General features: G+C 43.7%; 1 protein-coding gene across 5 annotated transcripts in view; it reads right to left on the reverse strand.

Annotated features, from left to right (window-relative positions):
* The window catches only part of arhgef2a (Rho guanine nucleotide exchange factor (GEF) 2a), a 148,457-nt gene that overhangs the window by 74,939 nt on the left and 48,764 nt on the right, over nt 1-24,754 (reverse strand). For all 5 annotated transcript variants that reach the window (XR_003983483.1, XM_030411617.1, XM_030411619.1 and 2 more), the window contains exons 15-20: nt 12,590-12,657; nt 11,710-11,898; nt 4,132-4,218; nt 3,928-3,977; nt 247-282; nt 106-156 (exon numbers count right to left, since the gene is read on the reverse strand). Coding sequence is in view for 4 of the 5 variants with exons in the window: in XM_030411617.1 (XP_030267477.1) it covers nt 106-156; nt 247-282; nt 3,928-3,977; nt 4,132-4,218; nt 11,710-11,898; nt 12,590-12,657 (481 nt within the window). In the remaining variant the exon portion in view is untranslated. The remainder of the gene's footprint in view (nt 1-105; nt 157-246; nt 283-3,927; nt 3,978-4,131; nt 4,219-11,709; nt 11,899-12,589; nt 12,658-24,754) is intronic.

The raw sequence follows: 24,754 nt of genomic DNA on the forward strand, positions 1-24,754 counted from the left end.
TATTTCTATACCACTCAAAGTCTGCATTGCATGTAGCATAATGTGGTGTGCTATACTGCACGCTGTTGTGCATGATGTACAAGTGCATTAAAGATGTACACTCACCTGGAGTGCATGGAGATAAACACTGAGATTCATCAGCCTCTGAAGGATCTCCTGTCAAACACAGGCAGCAGTCTTATTACTGATGTCAAACACACACACACACAATTCCATTCAATTCAAAGCTTTACGCCCTTTACTTACTGTGGTTGGTGGCTTGTCTGGACTCCTCATGCAATCCTTCAGAAAGTAAAAAACAAACAGAGAAGAGAATCATGATGATGGTGTTAAATTTGAACATAATACAATAGAATTATACAATAGAATTACTAATAGAATTAGATATTAATCATTAATCAGTACATACGTTGCAATTTACATTCCTAAAAGAAAATTATGTGGTAGTCTGTCCATGGGTCCCAGCTCGCCCAAAGAATGTCTTTTCATCCTTTATGTTTAAGTGTTTTAGGAGCTAGTGACCAAAGTGGCCCACAATAATTCTCCTTTCATCCTTTTTGAAGCAGTGCCACGATGCACTGACACAGGCCTAGATCAAGAGGGCAGGGGCCCCTGGGCACAATTCTGGGATGGCCCCCCGCATACAAACACGCACACACACCAGCGTTTCCCCTTTATGCATTCTGCGGCAGTGTCTTGCTGCTGTTTTGAAGAGTAAGCAGATTGTTTTAGTAAACTGGAGACAGTGGTTCTCCTAGAATTTTTTGTAGCAGCAGTGCTCTGAGTCGGTAACCTAGCAACACTAGGGGGGTCCGGGGGCATGCCCCCCTGTAAGAAAATTTAGAAAAATAACCCTTTAAATGGTGAGTACTGGTGAGATTTTTGAAAAAAAAATTCAGTTTCAGATTCAGAATCTAAGACATGAGACAAAATAGTGTAGAAGTTGACATTGCTGCTTGAAAAAATATTAACCTCTTGAGCATTAGAGAACATTTTTATCATTATTTTCTTATATTTTTAATGGAAACAGAATCTGTTTCAGAACTCAGTGGGCCAAATGACATGGAAGCTATTGAGAAAAAAATCATAATTTCTGCATATTAATATTCATATAAAATGAAAAAGCACTGTAGTACAGCAATTAGAGCTGTGTCTCATTTCTCCAGTTTACTAATAGAATCTGCTGCTGGTTTGGAGTCACTGGGTCACATGACATGGAAGATATATAAAAAAAAAAACTGCAATTATTTTGTATTAATATATTTATGCTAAGTAATTTTATGACGGTCCCTAAATCAGTTGTCAGGGATTCAGCGCTGCTCTGGGAGGTGAGCTGACCGTCCTCTTGCTGCTCACACTGGGCGAACCTCAGTGAAGTCTCGGCTGGACCCGAGTGAATATCCGCCGAATACCCAACCTAAAACTAACTTCTCCCCGATTCGATGAGTCGCCTGTTGCAGCCTTTGAATGGGATGACGGGTGGGTTGCCGACATCGCCACAGACCCCTGGCGCATTTTACGTGACGCAACGTGGTTGGGGCGCACTGAGGACAGTCCGCCCTGGTCGTAAGTCGCCCCAGGAGCGAGGGGACCCCGTCCCTCCCCCGCGAGGGAGAGAGAGGGCGCAGCGAGCACTTAAAGTCCATGGCCCCGGGAAGCGGCGAGGTCCGGGCTGGGGGTCGCTGTCACTCAACTTAAACGGTGACTTGCAGAAATTATACAAATAGCAATAGTGACAATAATAATCGGTTTTAAAACAACTTAGGGTGTAGTTCTTTCACTGTGTGCATCTTAAATTCGCCATTCGTCCCCCGTGATATTAAACCGACAAAAATCATGTCTTTTTTTTCTCCTTTTTTTTTCTCTGCGGAGGCGCTGGCTCGTTGGGCCCCAGGTGCACGTGGGCCCCTTGGTCTGTGCCCATAAAGCCCATTGGGTAATCCGGCCTTGACTGACAGCTTCATAATGAAGTGGAGAGTCAGGAGCAGACTTAATTTTAGCATGTGTAGCCTTTTGTGTCTGTGTGCACTTGTGTTTTGTGTCATTATCAAATGAACCATAGAAAACAAATGTATTTTATGATACATCCACTTGTAGCAAAAGCCAATCTTGTCTGACCTTTTATTGCCATCATTAAAGTATTATAACACTATCGACTCTCAGCCGCAGCTATTTCTTGTTCTGCTGAAATGGGAGGGTCAAAAGTTCTGTTGACAACCACAAAAAGAAAAGCAGCAGGCTAAGACTAATTCTTTGTCTTTGTGTCTGCAATTTTGATAGTTACAAACAAGGTGCCAAATCCAGCCAAATAGGTGCCAGTCTGGGAGGTCTCAGATTTTATTCCAGCAACATTCAGCTCAGTTTAAGCCCCAGCTATATGGAAGCGTATGCTGCCACATTAGAAAAGGGCAGTTGGATCTGTTTCATGTTATAATGTGAGACTTTCTACATTACAAGATAACTATTTATCTTGTTGTAACCTGATAACTTATTGTCATAATTTGTTGTTATAATAAAATGTTTAATTTTACAACAATCTTTTCACGTTACAATATGAAACATTTTATGTCATATATAGGTGATGTTAAACATGAAACACTTCACATTATGAAAAGATAAGTTAGGCTAATAATGCAGTAGCATATTGATATTCAGAGATGGACAGAGTACTCGACCCCAGTACTTGAGTAAGAGTACAAATACTACTGGTCAAAATTTACTCCGTTACAAGTAAAAGTAGCTCAGTCGACATGTTACTCGAGTAAGAGTAAAAAAGTGCTTGCTTTTAAAGGTACTTAAGTATCCAAAAGTACATGCTTTTAAATTTACTTTAAGTAAAAGTAAGAGTAGGAGTAAGAGTAAATTTCATATTTTTCACATCAGTGAATTACTATAATTTTTTCTAAATGAATTTAAGGACCTTTTAACTCTTGTTTCTGAGAATTAACTCTTTGAAACCACCTGCACTGATGTGCTTGCTTTTAGAACCACAATGTTATATAAAGCCTGCAGAAACACCTACAAAAACAAATAAAATGAATGGGATCACAGGAGGACAGCAGATGTTGCAGATGTTTGTCTGTGTCCACATTTTTTACTCTGTCAAACTCAAACATGGAATCCAGATAAGGCCAAGGATTTTCTGAAAGTTCCTGCTCCGGATCATTATCAGACTCAGACTGAGACTCAGCAGATTGTCTTTGTTCTCCTGATGCAGCCATTGTCGCGGTTTTGACAAACGTAGTCGACAGCGTGGTTACTTTGGTGGAATCTTTATGGGGAGGGATGACATATTTCCACTTTTACGTAGATCCCAGTAATAAAAAATATTTGACTTGAAAATGTATTCAAGTAAGAGTAATAAGTACCAAAGAAATCTAATACTCAAGTAAAGTACAAATCCTCTGGATATGTACTTAAGTACAGTACTCAAGTAAATTTACTCTTACTGATATTGTATTTCAGTGTTAGAAATTCCTGAACACTTGCACTTGCGCTTACCTGGTAAATTAACCTGCAGTACAATGGTACAGCACATTTCCTAAAAATTATGAACGATTCAAACTTCTAATCTGTAGACAAAAACTATGCAGGTAGCTCAACAAGTTGTCCTCTCAGACATGCAGACTGCCATCCCCAAATCAGGGAGCAAAGCAGCATTAGGCAGGTGGGGCATTATTGCAGGGGGTTGCTCAATGTTACAATTAAACATCTAACAACAGTGCAACAATGCCTCAAACTACCAGATCTGGTAATGGCTGCATTTGATGTTCACTCCACTCTACACAGCAATAACCTCTGCTTCAGGCTGTAAAAATAGTCACAATAGTGTCTCATTAATGAGAGAGCATTCATCCCTACCTGACTGTGTCACACCACAAAAACCCACTTCCACCCACTACACATCCATCTTGACCTTTACCTCACCTTTTCTGTGAAGAAATCATGGGCTCCATTGACCAACAGATCATGATCACCTGAGCAGAGACAAAAACACAGCAGTCACTACAGGTCCTAGAAAAACAAACCGTTTATCGTAATGAATGACTGTTTGTTTCATTAAAGCATACAAAGAAGGGGCATTAAATCTAATCTCGTCGTGTTGACAAAGTGAAGACTTCAGTGACTCACTGGTTTCTACCGCCTCCATGTGGTTGGGATGGCATGGAAGAGGGACGTCCACGCTGGAGCCCAGCAGGAGCTCACTCAACCTGTCCACTGTGTAAACACACACACACACACACACACACACACACACAAATGTATATCTCGCATTTTTTTTATCTTCCCATTTAATTTCTTTAATAAACTAAGACAAAACATGACAGTTTAAGCTTTAGGACAGAGGTCTTCAGCAGGGGGTCCTCGACGCCTAGGGGATCTGCGGAGGTACTGCAGGGGGGTCGTGAAAGTTATGGTTGATTGGACTTTTTTTTTTATATTCCCCCCGCAATTTTTTCCACAAATTGAAATATCTTTAAAGACACATTAACATGAATCCAACACACTGTAGTGAACAAATAAATGGAGGCAGAAGATGTCTTTCAGTCAGCAATGCACACATTCAGCGACACACAGGAGCTCTTTCAAGCTGGGCACCGGTTCATTCAACACCTGTCCCATCAACGAGGAGGAAACTGTAACGCCTGCCAATGTAATAATGCCCGCAAACGTAATAAACCACAAACGTAATAAAAATCTGCAGCATTTAATGTAATAAACCCATGTAATACATTTTCCACAAACGTAATAGCCGCTGCCTACTTCAAACGTAACCAGGGCTGGACTGGGACAAAAAATCGGCCCTGGCATTTTTGGCTTTGACCGGCCCCTAATAATTAGCGGAGCACAACTGAAAAAAACCCCATAACTTTTTGCCTGTAGGCTTATTAGAAATGTACAGTTTATTATTACTTTAGAAGTCTATCAAATAACCATTGTGGAAAGCACTATAGCTATAGCCCCGGATATTTTGGGAATAGCCCCGGATCTCTGTGCCTTGAAAAAAAAAAAATCAAATATATCAAATATAATTGCCTAATGGTGAAAGGTTTTTATGTGGTTGCATGTCGAACGGCCAGCAGCCACAAATGCAACATTGTCGCCAGCGCAAATTGCACATAAGCTGGCCTGGCTTTCCTCATGACATATGTGGGCAGAGTCAGAATAATTTGTTGCAAATTCAACATCAGTGTTATTCCCCCCTACTGTTTCGTACCATTGCAGCGTTTATAGCAGGAATCAGGCATGGACTGGCCATCTGGCGTACCGGGCAATGCCCGGTGGGCCGACGCACGTTTATGGGACAGGCTTTCATAATTTAATCCAAAAGTTTTATTATAAATCATTTTTATCGACCGCGATGGCCCATTGGTTGATTTTCTCTCAGACCTCGTTTTTTTCTTCTAAGTGCACAATTTAGAGGGGGCGGCCCATTGGTCCGTCTTCAATATAGACAGTGAAGTAAGCCAATCAGGATATAGTACGAAGGCGGCCCCACCCCTCCCTGCACTGTCTCCTGTAACTTCTGCTAGTTTCAAAATGTTGAGCGCGAGGACTGACAACATGGAGCAATTAAAGAGAAAGAAATTATGTGCAGAGAAGTTGCGTGCTAAGAGAAGAATCTCACTGTAGATGCTGCAAAATGTACTAAAATCACAGACATGTTCGCTGGAGGGGCTGCTGTAGCCTCCACGTCCTCTGAGACAGCAATGATCCAGTAACAGCAGGTTGAAGGTGAAGACAGCAGCAGCGGGCAGGAGAGGAGCAGCCAGAGATGATGCTGACTGACAGGGGCAGTGTAGTACAGCCGGTAAGCAGGTAGTAACGTTAATACAGGGACTGTGAGGTGATGGAGGGAACATTAGCTCTATTACATGAAGAGCTCTCAATGGGTCGGGCCGCCCGACAAACCCGACCGGACCCGCGGGCTCTGGCCGAGTTAACGTGGGGGGCAGACAATTCATGCGGGTGTGTAGTGCTGTGTCGGGTTCGGACTGTAATTTTCAGGCCCGTTGAGAACTCTAATTACATGATAATGATGAGCAATGGCGATTGATTAGTATCGATATTAATTGGTGTTGCATACTTCTCAAAATCTGGCAGCCACGGCACCTTATTCTGATAAAATAGCAAACGGTCAATGTTGAGAAGTGTCGGATGAGCATTAAGTGTCTATTTTAGGCTCCATCATAGCATTTTAGATATTTAGGTTAAAGGTGTGTTGAAAGGCTGCATAGTAATTTGAATGTGTAGCAACCCTCTAAGCTGTGGTTAAACATGTTTTAAAAAACAGATTTTAAACTGCTAAATGATTAGTAAAAGCTTTGCAATTTAAGCATTACTAAAGTAAGTGTAAAAAAAAGTATGAAAGTATTATTATCAAAAGGTTTGCCCACATTGAACAAGAGTAGGACTGTCAAATGCTTTTAAGACAAGTTGCTTTGCATGAGTTCATAAAGCAGCCCTGTTTTTAGCCTGATATAACAATTTTATAGCTTTTTAAAGGGAGCACCTTTTAACCTGAAAAACTAGAATTGAGCTGCTATATCAGGGAAATTCAGAAAATACATATTAGAGATGATTTCAATAAAAAGGATAAAATAATCAATTGAACTACACAGAGCAGACAAAAGTGATAGAGTTAACAATAGATGCTAAACTTCTGAGATCTAGGATGCCGATGATACATCATGCTTGAAATAGAATATACCTTTACTCAACTATGTGTTGAGTAAATGTACTTATTTGCTTTCCACAATGGTTATTTGATAGACTTCTAAAGTAATAATAAACTGTACATTTCTAATAAGCCTACAGGCAAAAAGTTATGGGGTTTTTTTCAGTTGTGCTCCGCTAATTATGAGGGGCCGGTCTAAGCCAAAAATGCCAGGGCCGATTTTTTGTCCCAGTCCAGCCCTGGTTACGTTTGTAGTAGGCAGCGGCTATAACGTTTGTGGAAAATGTATTACATTTGTGGGTTTATTAGCCTACATTAAATGCTGCAGATTTTTATTACGTTAGTGGTTTTATTAGCCTACGTTTGTGGGCATTATTACATTGGCGGTCGTTACAAGGACCCGCCCCCATCGCTGCGGCCGAGAGCCCATTCTTTTAGAGCTATACAGTGAGGTTACGGAAGTGAAAATGGCATTCATATTCTGCATAGAGATTTTGACTATTGGCCATAATGTCGTAACCATCCAAAGTAGACTCACCACGAGTTATGAGATTGTGAAACGATGGTATATGATCCTGTAGAAGCCACAAGTCCGTATGATATCAACCTTGTTTTAAGATAAACATGATTGGTGGAGCTCGCTGTTACCATGGAAATGTTTACCAAACCTGCGAATTTCATGTTCTCTAATTACATTATGCTAGCAGCTATTGTTTATGTTTGGATCGGAGAAAATTTAAAAAATGGATCGTTTTGTAACAACACTACAAAAAAAACCCACAAGCACAAAGGAGATAGGCCTACCCTCCACCTCAGAAACTGCAGGTGAAAATAAAAGTGACGATGTACCTGCTGTAGGCCCCGCAGCTTTAAAGGGTAAGCGTAAAAGAGAGAAGATCCGAAAATATACAGACAATTATCTTAAGTTTGGGTTTACCTTCAAGGAGACAGATGGCATTGAATTTCCAATGTGTGTCATTTGTAATACTCTGCTGTTAAACGAGTCTATGAAGCCATCAAAGCTGCAGCGTCATTTGGAGACAACCCACAGCCACTTAAAAGACAAACCCGTTGAATACTTCCAAAAACACATCTCAAATCCCTCCAAAGCCAACAGACATTGATAAAAAGGTCAGCCAAAATTGGTGAGCTAGCTTTGAAATGCTCTTATCAAGTTGCTCTTCGGATTGCCCAAAAGAAACAGCCATACACACTTGGAGAGGATTTAATATTGCCTTCAGCAACTGACATGTGTAAAACAATGAATGGGAATGATATTGACATTAATAAACTGAAAACTGTTCCATTATCGGACACAACCATTGCTCGCCGTATTGACGACATGGCTTCAGATGTGAGGGTGCAACTGATAGAGAAGCTGAGATTGGCAGATGCATTTGCATTACAGCTGGATGAATCAACTATGTGTCAAAGGACGCGCAGCTTCTGGCGTTTGTGTGCTTTGTGCATCAAAATGAAATGCAGGAGGAATTTTTGTTTTGTAAGCGCCTTCCTGAACGCACAACAAGTGCTGAAATCTGATTGAAGCTTTCTTCAAAGAAAATGACATTTCATGGGCAAAATGTGTTGCACTGTGCACCGATGGCGCAAGAGCCATGGCTGGATTAAAAAGTGGCCTAATCGCGCTTGTCAGGGATGTGGCTCCAGAGGTGATTTGGACACACTGCATGTTGCACAGAGAGTCACTTGTTGCCAAGGACATGAGCGCTGAACTGTCTGATGTCATGGACTCTGTCGTGAAAGTTGTGAATACAGTCAAGAAGAGTGCTTTGCAAACATGACTCTTCTCTAATCTCTGTGCTGCTGAAGGAGAAGAGCACACTGGGCTGCTGTACCATTCTGAGGTGCGCTGGCTTTCACACGGAACAGTGTTGGCACGTGTGTTAGAATTACGCACGTCTATTCGGGAGTTTTTACTTCTCCAAAAGCGCACAGAGCTGGCCGCACTTTTCAGCGACGATGTCTGGATCACCAAACTTGCATATCTTGCTGACATTTTCGCTGAGCTGAACAAACTTAACAGTTCTATGCAAGGTTGCAACACACATGCCTTTCAGCTGTATGACAGGATGGAAGGCTTCGTCAAAAAGATAAGAAAATGGAAGGAGTGTGTCAGGGAGGAAATATTTTCCATGTGTCCATCGGTGGATGAGCTGGGAGATTCTGCTGTGCTCTCGCCTTCCGTAACACACGCTATTCTTGCGCACTTGGAGGTGCTCCATGGTCAATTCAGGAACTACTTTTCTGAGGCCGACTCCTGGCGCAGGGACAAGACATGGATACAGTTTCCATTCAGAGACAACGCAGCAGACGGCGCACGCCTGACGGTGACAGAGGAGGATCAGCTCATTGAACTGTCCACTGACAGCACGTTCAGATACATCTATGAAACTGAACTACTCACTCAGTTCTGGATATCTTGCCAGAAAGACTTTCCACAACTGGCAGCAAAAGCTATGATGAGCCTGTTGCCCTTTGCTACAACATACCTTTGTGAAAGTGGATTTTCCTCACTTACCTACTTGAAAACAGGTCAAGACTGCAGCCTGAGGCTGATATGACTCTTTGCCTGACAACCTCCATACGTCCAAGGTTAGACAAGTTGTGTGCTACTCATCAGGGTCAGACATCTCACTAATGTGGGAGTATGTATGCCATCCATGGAAAGTCTTTCTGGCAAGATATCCAGAACTGGGTGAGGTTTGAGGATTCACTGCCCACATGTATGTTTAAAATTAAAACATTAATCTGTCAATTATGTTAATAGTTCAGTATTGTATGTTTATGCATGCCAGTGGCACTAACAAGCAGGACTAATTTTCGTCTCCACATTTATGTTTTAAAAATGTCCATTTGAATAGCTTTTATGCATGATTACATGCAAATGACAGATATTGTTGATCTTTGCAGGTATCAGTTTATTATGTTATGTTTATGAATGGCAGTGGCATGGCCACCCTGCTCACTGTACCTTGCACATGTTTAAAATAAAAACATGAATATATGAACCTGTGTATTATTTGAATATCTTAGTATTGAATGCACAATAACAAGGTACATTTATACATGGCACTATAGGACCAGTTTGATATAAATGACAATTTATACAATATGTATGTAAGTAGGGGGTCCCTGCTCCATCTCTCGATCAGTTTGGGGGTCCTTGACCCCTGCTTTAGCACACATGCCCTCCAAATGTGAATTACTCATACATGTAGACAGTGTTGCCCTGAATACATCTACACATCAAAACAAAGTCGGCCATTTTGAATTTGGCCGCCATTTTGAAATAATGCCGTACCTCACAATTTCACGCCCTCCTCCTACAGATTCACCACCACAGACTTCACAGTCAGTCAGTATCATCGTCTGACCTTGCAGATGAAACTTGACATTGGAAATGTGAATGTATATGAGTCAGACCTTCGTGTAAAAGCGCAATTATGATGAAAGAGGCACTTTTAAGATTTACCATAGTTTCGTTTTCGGGTCAAGCTCATTTTCTCAGTGCAAGGGGCACTTTTATGATAGCATCAAAATCGCTATTTTTAAAACACTAAGAAGGCTCCACACAACATGAAACATGAAGCTCGTAGTATCACCATTGTCTCTACACATGGACACGAGCATTGAGAACATTGTTTGTGTACACAGAGTTTACTAAAAAGAGAGTTTTTGGACAATTCATGTTAGCAGATGTTTCCTCCACTCGCCGCTGTCCTGCCACTGAGAAGTGTCGATCTCTGAATGTGACGTAACATGGAGGACAGTTAAGGGTGGACTGCTCCTAAAGCTTAGTTCCATATAAATGCAAGGATAATTCGTTGTTTTGTCATGAGCGAAAAACAATATTGACCTTGAAGTTGAAAAAGGTGCCTCATATAAGAAACAATATTAAAATAAAAAGCTGGAAAAGTCATGTGAGATATAGCTTGAATAGTTGTTGCCGGAAGACAGTAGCGCTCCACCTTAACTCTCCTCAAAGTAACGTTGCATTCTGAGATCGATACTTCTTGGCTGCCATGTCGACTGGGGAGCGGAACAAGCTACTGCTAAGGTGAGTTGTTAGAAAAACTTTCTTTTTCGCAAACTGTGTACACAAACAATGTTCTCAATGCTCGTGCTCATGTGTAGAGACCCTGGTGATACTACGAGCAAAGTTTCATGTTGTGTCGATTTAGTCTAAAAATAGCGATTTTGATGCTATCGTAAAAGTGCCCCATGCACAAAGAAAATGACCCAAAAACAAAACTACAGTAAATCTTAAAAGTGCCTCTTTCATCGTAATTTTGCTTTTACACCAAGGTTTGACTTATACATACACAAAGGTCTGTGTATCATCTGATCATTCAGTTATTCCATTTAATCTGGCAAATGAAAAACGGAACAAACGAGTCAATATTTCATTGTTCTGTTTTTCTGTATGTTTTCCCATTTTCAACCCAAAACAAAAGATATAATAAACAAGGAAACCAAAACGAAATCATAGATAGATAGATAGATAGATAGATAGATAGATAGATAGATATACTTTATTGATCCCAAGCTGGGAAATTACGTCATGAATCATGAATTAATTTACATTTTTCGTTATTATTATACCCTTTCTCACGGTACATTTCTGCTGCATGGCCATGCTCAGTGTATAGTCTGGTAAATCTGGTCGCTAATTACGTTTTCAAAAAGGCATTGGGGGGGAAAAAAAAAAATCTGGTCGCGTAATATACTGCGGTCAAGCCAGCCATGGTTCGCATTTGCCTGGTCAAATCAGCTGCACCTTTTTTTCCAGTGCGCAAATCTACTAACATTTACGGCAATCGTAATGAAGCCGCTCTGAAGAGCTGCAGGTAGTGAATGTGGGTCAGACTGCAGTCTCACAATCAGACCCATGAAACATACTTTACTTTTACAGTCATTATTCCTGATAATAAAATGCATTGATGTGCACACTATCCACTTTGCTTGCAAACAAATCTTTATTTTAGTTTAAGTTGGCAGCTGATAGTTACCCTCTGCTGTGGCATCGACAAGGAATTTCTCTGCGCGAGGAGCTTGGGGCGTGTCTGCCCTGAAAAAGTACCGAGTGATGGGAGGCTGCATACCCTCCTGACCACTTGTCACCTCGGCCAGCTCACAGAATAGAGTCACCCTCTCCTGTAGGAGCTCCAGCATCTCCCGGTCCTTCTGTTGGAGGTCACCTGTGGGTGGTTAGTGATTATTAATAAATCATGTATCTAATACAAATCATCTAAGACACATAGAAGATAATGTGCCCCAAGGTGCCATGCATGAAAAAAAAAACATTTTCTACACAGAGAAACCACAGACTGCACTGCCACACTTATACCCCGGTCACTAACTTATGAAAGGGAGGCTTTGTTTAACTTGTCATTTGTTAACGACCGGTAGGTGCAATACCTCACTGAAGTACCTGGTTTTAAAACTGGAAAAATAAATGCAGACATGTGGCATTGCCTACTAAGACAAATAAAAGATGGACGTGGAAGCAATAACCACAAATTTGAATGTGCAGCTAGAAAAACAGTTCATTTCAAGCAAAAATGGGGATGGAGGTCGTCACCTTACAGATATAACAACTTTCAAATCAACATATCTTTAAAATGACATGATTAACATCAGATGAACTGCTACTACCAGTTACTCTTGATTATCTTTGTATAGTTTTATACTTTATATACATTTGGGATTTGGGAGAATTTTTTAAGGTGATATTATGAATGAATATTCTTGATACATTGAAAATTAAAGAACAAATCAAGGTCACTCAGAAATACATGGAAATAAGTTAAAATGAGTGGGACTGTGTGCTCATTAGTGCCACATGTACGTTTTTTTATTTGAATGTGTGATCAGTGTTCGTCTCCTCACCTTTGAGTCTCCTCAGATGGGCCTTATATTCAGTCTCTATGAGGGGGAACTCCTCTCTCGATGGGCACCTGAACAAAAAAAGCACAGACCATACAGATCCTGTTATCAGTGATATGATGGACATGGATGTTGTTAAGGTTTGTTTTTGTACATTTTAAAATTGTATTTACTGATACAAGATACAGAGATACTGCACCAATGATACACAATCACAGATCATGTCATGTGCAAGAGTTAAAGGTGAACTGCAGTTCATTACAGCCTGGCCTTAACTTCTGTAGTTCTGTCACCAGTTTACCAACAGGAGGAGAGCTCAGAGATTACTTTTTGACATTTGGGATTAATAAGGGGATTTATTTTCACTCCTGTTTATCAACCTGACTGCAGCAGTGATCCATCGAGGTGACCTCCATTGTCGGGTGTTTATGATGAAGCTGGAGGGAAAATTTACTTTTCTTCATGTCGTGATAAGTAACTACAGGCTGCCATCGTCGCAGCAGATGACGTCATCAATAGGCGTGCATGTGTTAGGGTTAAGCTCTGATAGCTGTAGCAAAGCCGTGTCAGTTAATGAACGAGCTCATTCTCAGTAAGACGGTTCGGGTCCTTCTCCTTTCAACATTGACACATGACATGGTGTCAGAAGCTGCCGACTTCACGCTCGCAAAGGAAGGCATGGCGAAGCTCGGACATCCGGAATCTTTTGACTTCACTCGCCCAGTGCAATGGCCAATGTGGCGCCGGTGCTTCTACCGCTTTCAGGTGGCGTCGAAGTTGGACAGAGACAACGGATAAGTTCAAGTAAACATGCTTCTCTACGACATGGGGAGAGAAGCAGAGGCGATTTATGATTCCTTTTTGTACGATGACGGCGAGGAGGACGAAGACGACGGAGAGAAGAGAGGCAGACCAGAGTTTGACTACGACACGGTGGTAGCCAAATTCTGCGACCATTTTGTGCCCAAGAGGAATGTGATCCATGAAAGAGCATGTTTTCACAAGAGAGTGCAAAAGCCCGGTGAGTCAGTTGAGGCTTTTGTGAGGAGTTTGGATGGACTTAAGAGGAGCAAATCAGAGACAGAATTGTTATTGGCATATCTGACGAACGAAGTATCACAGAAGTTACAGCTCGAGCTGGAACTCTCCCTTGAAAGAGCCATCCAAATAGCGCGCCAGAGCGAACAAATAAAGAAGCAGAATGTGAGCCTGCGCTCGGAGTGTGCAGTGGACACCATGAGACAGGGGAGGCGGCAGTTTCATGGGAAAAGGAGCAGCAAGGATAGACAATGGCCGAAAAAGCAGGAACACAGAGAGTCAAAACATCATCCTACCTGTTCCCATTGTAACCGACAATATGGTAAAATGCATCCCTGCCCAGCCAAGAATAAAAAGTGCAGGAGGTGCAATAAAATTGGACATTTTGAGGCAGCTTGTCAGACGAGGATGCTGAAAGAGGTGGCTGCAGCACCACTGATACAGATGAGATGTTTTTCCTTGGAGAAGTTACTGAAACTGTGTCAGACATAATAGATCAACCTGATTCAGAAAATGAGTGGCTTGTGCACTTACCTGTCAATGGCAGCACAGTGAAATTTAAAATAGACACTGGGGCAGACATTACTGTGATGTCACAGGCTGCATTCACTAGCAAGGACCACACCTTCAACAAAATATGTTTAAACGATTTATTATGAAAGAAAAATAAAACAAAACGTTGGTTCTTCGAGTTCTTTGAATGCGTTGTGGGGAAGCTCTGTAGAGAACACGCACCTGGGCAGCGATGTACCCCCCTCATGGTCCTACGAAGGAGAGGATAGAAAAGAAGAAACAGGGAGAGAGAAATGGGGTGGGGGGGTGGGGCGCAGAATACAAGAGCGAAGAAGAGGAGAGGGTCAGGTGGTTTTTTATAGGAATATCGGAAGTTGGCGCTGTTGAGGTGTGGTCCTAGTCCTGAAACTTTGCCAGATAAGCTTCAATTCACTAGCAAGGACCACACCTTCAACAAGATGCGTTTAAACGATTTATTATGAAAGAAAAAGAAAACAAAACGTTGGTTCTTGGAGTTCTTTGAGTGCATTGTGGGGAAGCTCTGTAGAGAATCCGCCGCCGCACCCAGGCAGCGACGGACCCCCAAAAACCTCCAATCACTTGAGATGAGATTATGTGGATCCGAGAGCTTTGAGATCTAAACGGATGTAGCGGTGATACGTTTGGGAGAACCAGCGGCCCATGAGTTGTATGAAGTGTTCTGGGACGCCATTATAGGGGCTGAAGTGGCAGCTTCGATCCTGAAGGAGTATCTAGAGTAGTTAACAGGTAAAATACCAGACAACGAGAGCACGTGGCGAAAGTGATGGTGGAACCAGAATCAAGTAGCCACTAGTCCGGATTCGGAGATGAAGGGAGGATCCGTCATTGTTATGCTCTGAGATTTGCGGAATTGCAAGAAGTTAGCAAGGGTTTCAAAAGGATTCAGTGGTGATTTGAATTAATGTGTTAAATTCGGAGCATCCGAGGAAACCGAAAAAAGCAAGCAAGAACATGGCTTCCAGGGTTCTGGCAACTTGAGGATTGCCGTACCCGGATCAGATGGTGTGGAGGCAGATTTAACAGCAAGTCGGCAGTAAGAGGAAGACAGCGAGGGCTTTTAGCTTGCTCTTGATGTAGGAGTCTTTTAAAGGGAAGTTATTGAACTACCGGTTATTGGCTTGAAAAAGAAGCTGATACCGCTAAGGTAAGCTTTGATGGTGTGCGTTTTAATTGCCATGATGGAATGGCCGTAAGTAATGAAAAAAGTCAAGGTGATGAGATCGAACGATGGAAAGGTTATGTCATATTGGTTGTGAAGTAATGGAAGCTTTTCCAAGCTGTCCAGTAGGAAGAGAGGGTTGAAGGTGAAATGCTGTTGATGATGGAGCTCTGGAAGTCGCCTATCAGGGGTATTAGTGCAGAATTTACAAGTTGAATGTGAGTGCTGAATATGGAGGAACCGGCATTGGGAAGGTATCTGCGTGAGGTGTCAAGCTTCTGAACTTCTGGCATTCATTTGCGAGCTCCGGGGGCCATTCTGCTGCAAACCATCTTCCATTGTAGAAACCCCAAAACCGGCAGAAGGAGCAGCATCGATGTACAGATGGATGTCGTTCGGGTGAGTTGGTTGGTCGTTGTAAAAGAAGTGATTCCTTTCCAATTGGTGAGAAGGTTGAGTCACAGACGGATTTCGGCATGACTCGAGCTATCCAGGGAGATGGAAGTCACGAGTGATGGGTCGGAAGACGTGATGGATAGTAGGTGAGAGATAAAGGCTTGCTCTTGGGGATGATTTATAAGGCGAGTTGAGGTGGCCCAGAAGGGACAGAAGTTGACGTTTGGTGCAGCTCAGAGCACAGAGGAAATTGGAGATCAGAAGGCTGATTTGGTTGAGCTTTCCGACCGGGAGTGAAGCCTGAAATTTGTTTGTGTCAAGAGTGATTCAGAGAAACTCAAGGGATGTGGAGGGGCCCTCTGTTTTCACTGCGGACAATGTAGAGTTCTCAATGGGCATGAAAATTACGAACCGACCCGACACGCGGGTTTTTAACCCCGAACCCGACGCAGCCCGACTCACCAGCATGACTTGTCTGCCCGAACCGGGCCCGAATCGGGCCCGAACCCGACCCCCCGCGCGCCAGCATTGTTTTCCTCATAAACTTGTTAACGTAACTACGCAGCGGCATCAGGTCTGCGTCTGCGCCTCCCCATGAAGCAGGCAGCCAGACTTACTCTTCACCACACGTGAACAGCGATGATTCACAGAACAAACAATAGGCCTATATAACTTACAACCTGCAAGAAATGTGTTTTATGAAATGTGTTTTATAAAAAAGGAAGCCCGAGGCCCGACCCGACCCGGCTCATTTGCATATTTTTTCGGCCCGAACCCTGGCCCGAACTTGCGGGTCCGGTCGGGTTTGTCAGGCCGGGCCGACCCGTTGGGAACTCTAGGACAATGGAACCTCGAGGTCGGAGAAGACTGAAGTCAGGGTAATCAGGCCGGAAGCGGGTGGCAATGAGGGGGGGGGAAATGATGAGAAATCATCCAAGAGATGGAGGAGGAATGGAATCCCATGGTTGTTAGACAGGATCCAGCAGAGGGCTTCAGATAGGGTGTCGAAGAGTTTAGGCTGCTTTGCAACCAAAGGTCAGATAGTGGCACTGGAACAGCCGCAGCCGCCTCCGTGTACTGTACAAGGACGTAACCTACAGTAACAATGGAAGCTACTAGCGTCATCAGACGGACCCAGCCCGATCTGTTGGAGCCATTAGAGCCAGAAACCTACTCTGAGTCAGACACTGATAGTGCTCAGCCTCGTTCCTCACAGTCCATGGTTTACATTACACACAAACGTAAAACCCCAGTCTACATATAATTCCTTGTTATAGCTTGGTGTACATAAAATATTACATGTGGATTGTCATTGTGCTGTCAGATGCACTCCGCTCAGGGAATGAGGCCAAATCATGTCATGATTAAATGCAATAACATTTGCTAACATTACATGGGCATGACAGGATGCACGCTGTCGGCGGGACGGAGACGGTTGCAGGCGAGCACATAATGCTGGTGGCCATGATGGTGGCACCTGCTGTCGGTGGGACGGGAGGATGCAAGCCGGGGACGGAGAGGGTTGGTTCGGCCCCACTGACCAGTGTCAACAAACTCTTCAGATATCCAGACTTTACCTGGTGATAGTTGCTGTAACTATCGGGGGTAAAGTGGACACTGAAGAGATGGGTGTCGGTGGTGATTTTGAACTCTCCACAGTAGCTCCTCTTGACAAAATCGATCCACCATTTCCTTGCGTTGTCATCCTTAGGAAACTTAAATAAGCTAACAGCGCCGTTACCCTGCACACTGTGGCATCCAGGAAAGATGCGATGTGGAGGAGACATGACTGTTTAGCTGACCGGTTGATTGGTTAGCTAGTTGCAAACTATTCTAAGAGATGCTATCCAAGACTCGAGAGCGGGCAGAAAAACCACTGAAGCTAATGCGCTGAATGTATTTATACCGCTTCCGCGGCAGGGCCGGGTTTATGCAAATCATGGCCGTGTTACGTAATGTGGCCATGATTTCTGCCCCGCCCATTAAATCCTGAACACAGAAATTTTGAAACACAGCTTGTGAGCCTAGCTCCACAATTAAATTCTAAATGATTGAATGGCTTTTTGCATGTTTTAAGGAAATACATTTATGACCTATTTAATGTGTTGAATTTGCTTTACACAGACTTTAATTTTCTTAGCGAGCTGGCGGTCGTCTGACTCCGGCTCGGTTATGGACGACTGAAGATTTGTTTTGATTTCGAAAGAGATGGATGGTTGTGTGGAAAGTCCGGGGTGAAAGCCTTCTTCAAGTCCTTTATAAGAAACTAGCCTCATGCAGGGTGGGCGTGACCCCTGCTGCAGAAGGAGCAGACATGGAGGAAGTGTCACTGGGACATGGTGCATCCAGTACTCTTGAAGTTGTTGCAAATCGAACGACGTCCTTGGTGCATGACGGGCCTGCCTTTCTTATCTACGCCATTGGTTACAGGAAAGATAACAGAAGGGGCAGATGACACCTGTTTTGGAGGTATGGGTGCTGGTGGCGCCACCGACGACAGACGAGAGAAGGCTGAAGCTCTTGTTCGGTTTTGGTGCCGCTCAGTGTGGTTAGCTGTGGATAAATTGAAATTAGTGGTTGCCTGCTGAGGGGGAAGAACGGGTGCTGGCATCCCGGTGCCGACGACCCCAGCCGACATAGCTGCTGGGACTGATGGAGCTGGGAGATGGAAGATCTACAAGCCACAAGCATGGGACTGGTCATGAGAGTCGATGGCATGGACACTGTAATCTTAAGTGATGTGTTTGGAGATATTGGTCTGCTCAAGTGTGACCCTGTAAAAATTGAACTAAAAGCTGACTGTGAGCCCTACTCGCTGACCATGCCGTGTCGCATCCCATTCCCCCTCCTGCCTGAGGTTGAGGCTGAACTCAGACGCATGCTGGCCCTGGGCATAATTGAGGAGGTTACAGTGCCCTCGGACTGGTGTGCCCCGATGGTTCCAGTCGAAAAGAAGAATAAAAAGCAGGTGCGCATGTGTGTTGATCTAAAACGCTTGAACAAGGCAGTTAAGCGTGAGAGGTATATCCTGCCAACGTTGGAGGATATTGCTCCCAAGCTGGCTTGAGCTAAAGTGTTCTCTACCCTCGACACTTCCAGCGGATTTTGGCAGATCCCCTTGGATGCTGCCAGCCAAAAGCTGACAACCTTCATAACACCGATGGAGAGATTTTGCTTCCGACGGCTGCCATTCAGGATCACGTCCACTCCAGAAATCTTCCAAAGACAGATGTCAACACTGTTGAAAGATCATGATGGAGTCGTTGTGGTCATGGATGACATACTCGTTTATGGAGCAGCAAGGAAAGAGCACAACAGCCGTATTGATGCTGTGCTGAAGACCATAAAAGACAGTGGTTTAAAGTTGAACAATGCCAAGTGGCATTTTAGCAAAACAGAATTGTAGTAATTTGGCCACATCATAAGTGCAGAAGGCATGAGACCTGACAGTGACAAAGTTAAAGCCATCACACATATGCCAAGTCCATCCAATGTGACAGAGCTTAAACAGGTCCTGGGTCTTGTAAACTATGTGGGAAAGTTCCTGCTCGGCCTCTCCTCAGAGCTGCATCCCATCACCGCCCTGCTCAGGAAAGTGAGTGGGTATGGAGTAGGGCTGTCAATCCTCCCCTCAAATTATATTCGAATTTCTAATGCTTCTTATGTTAAATATTTGAATAATATTCGAATTTTTTCATCTTTTTTTTATTTTTTTATTATATCATTATATACACCGATACCAGCTTATTATTAGGCCATACCTCCCGCGTCCACTAGAGGGCACTTCAACCAAATCTGTTATGTAACATTTGCAACAAGTTTTACCAACACATGGCCAGAAATGTATAATAAATATATACTAGACAATTCCCCGCCGGGAAATCGCGAGAGTGGGCTGTGCGCTTTGCCCCTTGATGAAAAAGCAAACATGGCATCAGCAAAGTTTCCTCACCATGAAGCGGGAAAGGCCTTAAGGAACACACACATCAAGTTTTGTGGTCCTAGCTTCAGAAATGTGGTATTAGGAGCGAGTTAAAAAAGGCCGCAGTTTTGCAAATCCTCTTCCCGATTTACATTGGAGTGAATGGAGCAGTTGAGAGCTACTCTTGTCGGTTAGAGGCAGATCAATCCAAAACCATAAATCCTACCGATAAAGTAGACACATTGGGAGAAAGAAGACACGTGTGGCTAAAACTCTGGAAAATATCACTGTTTTTGAGCCTAATTTGTGGCCAGGATCATCACGGAAAGAGAAAATGTCTGAGCAAATTTTTGAAGTTCTCTCACTCTGTCAGTTGGCCCTCTCCACTCTGCTGCACGAACATTCCGCCATACTCATTGAAAACCCTGAATTTCTCCAAAATCACTCACCGCCATTCAAGGGTCACAGTTCAAAAACTACATATCGTAGGAATAAAGTTCAAATACAACAAAAATACTCAGGACTTGTGCCTACATTTTAAAGCTGGAATGGTGTTTCCACGTGAACGTATGCCCGAGCAGGAGATGTTTGAAAAAAGTCGCAGATTTGCGACTTTTTTGACCTCGTCCCATTCATTCCTTATGGGACATTTTGCGCAGTTTTTCGCGACGTACGTCGCGAAAAATTTATATTTCGTATAGCTGAATATTAGCAACCCGAGTCCGAATGAGCTGCACATTGAATGAGCGAAAAAATAATCATTAATGTAGTTTAAATGTTGGGAAATATACTGTGTGTGTGCGTTTGCATGTATGTGAGTGCAAGCTTAAGCATGGCTGTGTGTGTGTGTGTGTGTGTACATGTCTCTCTGTCTGTCTGTCTGTCTGTCTCATGTGTGTCTCCTGTCTGTCTGTCTGTCTGTCCGATGTGTGTCTCCTGTCTGTCTGACTGTCTGTCTGTCTGATGTATGTCTCCTGTCTGTATGTCTGTCACTCTCTCTCTTTGCCCAGCTGATTTCGGTTGCTAGGTGACAGTTGGCAGGGGCTGTAGCAACGGCCTGTGACGGACCCAGCCCGATCTGTTGGAGCCATTAGAGCCAGAAACCTACTCTGAGTCAGACACTGATAGTGCTCAGCCTCGTTCCTCACAGTCCATGGTTTACATTACACACAAACGTAAAACCCCAGTCTACATATAATTCCTTGTTATAGCTTGGTGTACATAAAATATTACATGTGGATTGTCATTGTGCTGTCAGATGCACTCCGCTCAGGGAATGAGGCCAAATCATGTCATGATTAAATGCAATAACATTTGCTAACATTACATGGGCATGACAGGATGCACGCTGTCGGCGGGACGGAGACGGTTGCAGGCGAGCACATAATGCTGGTGGCCATGATGGTGGCACCTGCTGTCGGTGGGACGGGAGGATGCAAGCCGGGGACGGAGAGGGTTGGTTCGGCCCCACTGACCAGTGTCAACAAACTCTTCAGATATCCAGACTTTACCTGGTGATAGTTGCTGTAACTATCGGGGGTAAAGTGGACACTGAAGAGATGGGTGTCGGTGGTGATTTTGAACTCTCCACAGTAGCTCCTCTTGACAAAATCGATCCACCATTTCCTTGCGTTGTCATCCTTAGGAAACTTAAATAAGCTAACAGCGCCGTTACCCTGCACACTGTGGCATCCAGGAAAGATGCGATGTGGAGGAGACATGACTGTTTAGCTGACCGGTTGATTGGTTAGCTAGTTGCAAACTATTCTAAGAGATGCTATCCAAGACTCGAGAGCGGGCAGAAAAACCACTGAAGCTAATGCGCTGAATGTATTTATACCGCTTCCGCGGCAGGGCCGGGTTTATGCAAATCATGGCCGTGTTACGTAATGTGGCCATGATTTCTGCCCCGCCCATTAAATCCTGAACACAGAAATTTTGAAACACAGCTTGTGAGCCTAGCTCCACAATTAAATTCTAAATGATTGAATGGCTTTTTGCATGTTTTAAGGAAATACATTTATGACCTATTTAATGTGTTGAATTTGCTTTACACAGACTTTAATTTTCTTAGCGAGCTGGCGGTCGTCTGACTCCGGCTCGGTTATGGACGACTGAAGATTTGTTTTGATTTCGAAAGAGATGGATGGTTGTGTGGAAAGTCCGGGGTGAAAGCCTTCTTCAAGTCCTTTATAAGAAACTAGCCTCATGCAGGGTGGGCGTGACCCCTGCTGCAGAAGGAGCAGACATGGAGGAAGTGTCACTGGGACATGGTGCATCCAGTACTCTTGAAGTTGTTGCAAATCGAACGACGTCCTTGGTGCATGACGGGCCTGCCTTTCTTATCTACGCCATTGGTTACAGGAAAGATAACAGAAGGGGCAGATGACACCTGTTTTGGAGGTATGGGTGCTGGTGGCGCCACCGACGACAGACGAGAGAAGGCTGAAGCTCTTGTTCGGTTTTGGTGCCGCTCAGTGTGGTTAGCTGTGGATAAATTGAAATTAGTGGTTGCCTGCTGAGGGGGAAGAACGGGTGCTGGCATCCCGGTGCCGACGACCCCAGCCGACATAGCTGCTGGGACTGATGGAGCTGGGAGATGGAAGATCTACAAGCCACAAGCATGGGACTGGTCATGAGAGTCGATGGCATGGACACTGTAATCTTAAGTGATGTGTTTGGAGATATTGGTCTGCTCAAGTGTGACCCTGTAAAAATTGAACTAAAAGCTGACTGTGAGCCCTACTCGCTGACCATGCCGTGTCGCATCCCATTCCCCCTCCTGCCTGAGGTTGAGGCTGAACTCAGACGCATGCTGGCCCTGGGCATAATTGAGGAGGTTACAGTGCCCTCGGACTGGTGTGCCCCGATGGTTCCAGTCGAAAAGAAGAATAAAAAGCAGGTGCGCATGTGTGTTGATCTAAAACGCTTGAACAAGGCAGTTAAGCGTGAGAGGTATATCCTGCCAACGTTGGAGGATATTGCTCCCAAGCTGGCTTGAGCTAAAGTGTTCTCTACCCTCGACACTTCCAGCGGATTTTGGCAGATCCCCTTGGATGCTGCCAGCCAAAAGCTGACAACCTTCATAACACCGATGGAGAGATTTTGCTTCCGACGGCTGCCATTCAGGATCACGTCCACTCCAGAAATCTTCCAAAGACAGATGTCAACACTGTTGAAAGATCATGATGGAGTCGTTGTGGTCATGGATGACATACTCGTTTATGGAGCAGCAAGGAAAGAGCACAACAGCCGTATTGATGCTGTGCTGAAGACCATAAAAGACAGTGGTTTAAAGTTGAACAATGCCAAGTGGCATTTTAGCAAAACAGAATTGTAGTAATTTGGCCACATCATAAGTGCAGAAGGCATGAGACCTGACAGTGACAAAGTTAAAGCCATCACACATATGCCAAGTCCATCCAATGTGACAGAGCTTAAACAGGTCCTGGGTCTTGTAAACTATGTGGGAAAGTTCCTGCTCGGCCTCTCCTCAGAGCTGCATCCCATCACCGCCCTGCTCAGGAAAGTGAGTGGGTATGGAGTAGGGCTGTCAATCCTCCCCTCAAATTATATTCGAATTTCTAATGCTTCTTATGTTAAATATTTGAATAATATTCGAATTTTTTCATCTTTTTTTTATTTTTTTATTATATCATTATATACACCGATACCAGCTTATTATTAGGCCATACCTCCCGCGTCCACTAGAGGGCACTTCAACCAAATCTGTTATGTAACATTTGCAACAAGTTTTACCAACACATGGCCAGAAATGTATAATAAATATATACTAGACAATTCCCCGCCGGGAAATCGCGAGAGTGGGCTGTGCGCTTTGCCCCGTGAAGAAAAAGCAAACATGGCATCAGCAAAGTTTCCTCACCATGAAGCGGGAAAGGCCTTAAGGAACACACACATCAAGTTTTGTGGTCCTAGTTTCAGAAATGTGGTAATAGGAGCGAGTTAAAAAGGCCGCAGTTTTGCAAATCCTCTTCCCGATTTACATTGGAGTGAATGGAGCAGTTGAGAGCTACTCTTGTCGGTTAGAGGCAGATCAATCCAAAACCATAAATCCTACCGATAAAGTAGACACATTGGGAGAAAGAAGACACATGTGGCTAAAACTCTGGAAAATATCACTGTTTTTGAGCCTAATTTGTGGCCAGGATCATCACGGAAAGAGAAAATGTCTGAGCAAATTTTTGAAGTTCTCTCACTCTGTCAGTTGGCCCTCTCCACTCTGCTGCACGAACATTCCGCCATACACAATCATTGAAAACCCAGAATTTTTCCAAAATCACTCACCGTCATTCAAGGATCACGGTTCAAAAACTACACATCATAGGAAAAAAGTTCAAATACAATTTAAATACTCAGTACTTGTGCCTACATTTTAAAGCTGAAATGGTGTTTCTACGTGAACGTATGCCAGAGCAGGAGATGTTTGAAAAACGTTGCAGATTTGCGACTTTTTTGGCCTCCCCCCATTCATTCCTTATGGGACACTTTATCGCAATTTTCGCGACTTATGTCGTGAAAAATTAACATTTCGTAAAGCTGAATAATAGCAACCCGAGTCCGATCGAGCCGCACATTGAATGAGCAAAAAAATAATCATTAAATGTAGTTTAAATGTTGGGAAATATACTGTGTGTGCGTTTGTGGGCATGTAAGTGCACGCTTAAGCATTGCTGTGTGTGTGTGTGTGTGTGTGTGTGTGTGTGTGTACATGTCTCTCTGTCTGTCTGTCTGTCTCATGTGTGTCTCCTGTCTGTCTGTCTGTCTGTCTGTCCGATGTGTGTCTCCTGTCTGTCTGTCTGTCTGTCTGATGTATGTCTCCTGTCTGTCTGTCTGTCTGTCACTCTCTCTCTTTACCCAGCTGATTTCGGTTGCTAGGTGACAGTTGGCAGGGGCCGTAGCAACGGCCTGTGACGGAGTCAGTTGGCCCTCTCCACTCTGCTGCACGAACATTCCCCCATACACAATCATTGAAAACCCAGAATTTCTCCAAAATCACTCACCATCGTTCAAGGATCACAGTTCAAAAACTACACATCATAGGAAAAAAGTTCAAATACAACAAAAATACTCAAGA

Source organism: Sparus aurata, chromosome 3 (genome assembly GCF_900880675.1).
Source record: "Sparus aurata chromosome 3, fSpaAur1.1, whole genome shotgun sequence".
Classification (NCBI taxonomy): domain Eukaryota; kingdom Metazoa; phylum Chordata; class Actinopteri; order Spariformes; family Sparidae; genus Sparus; species Sparus aurata.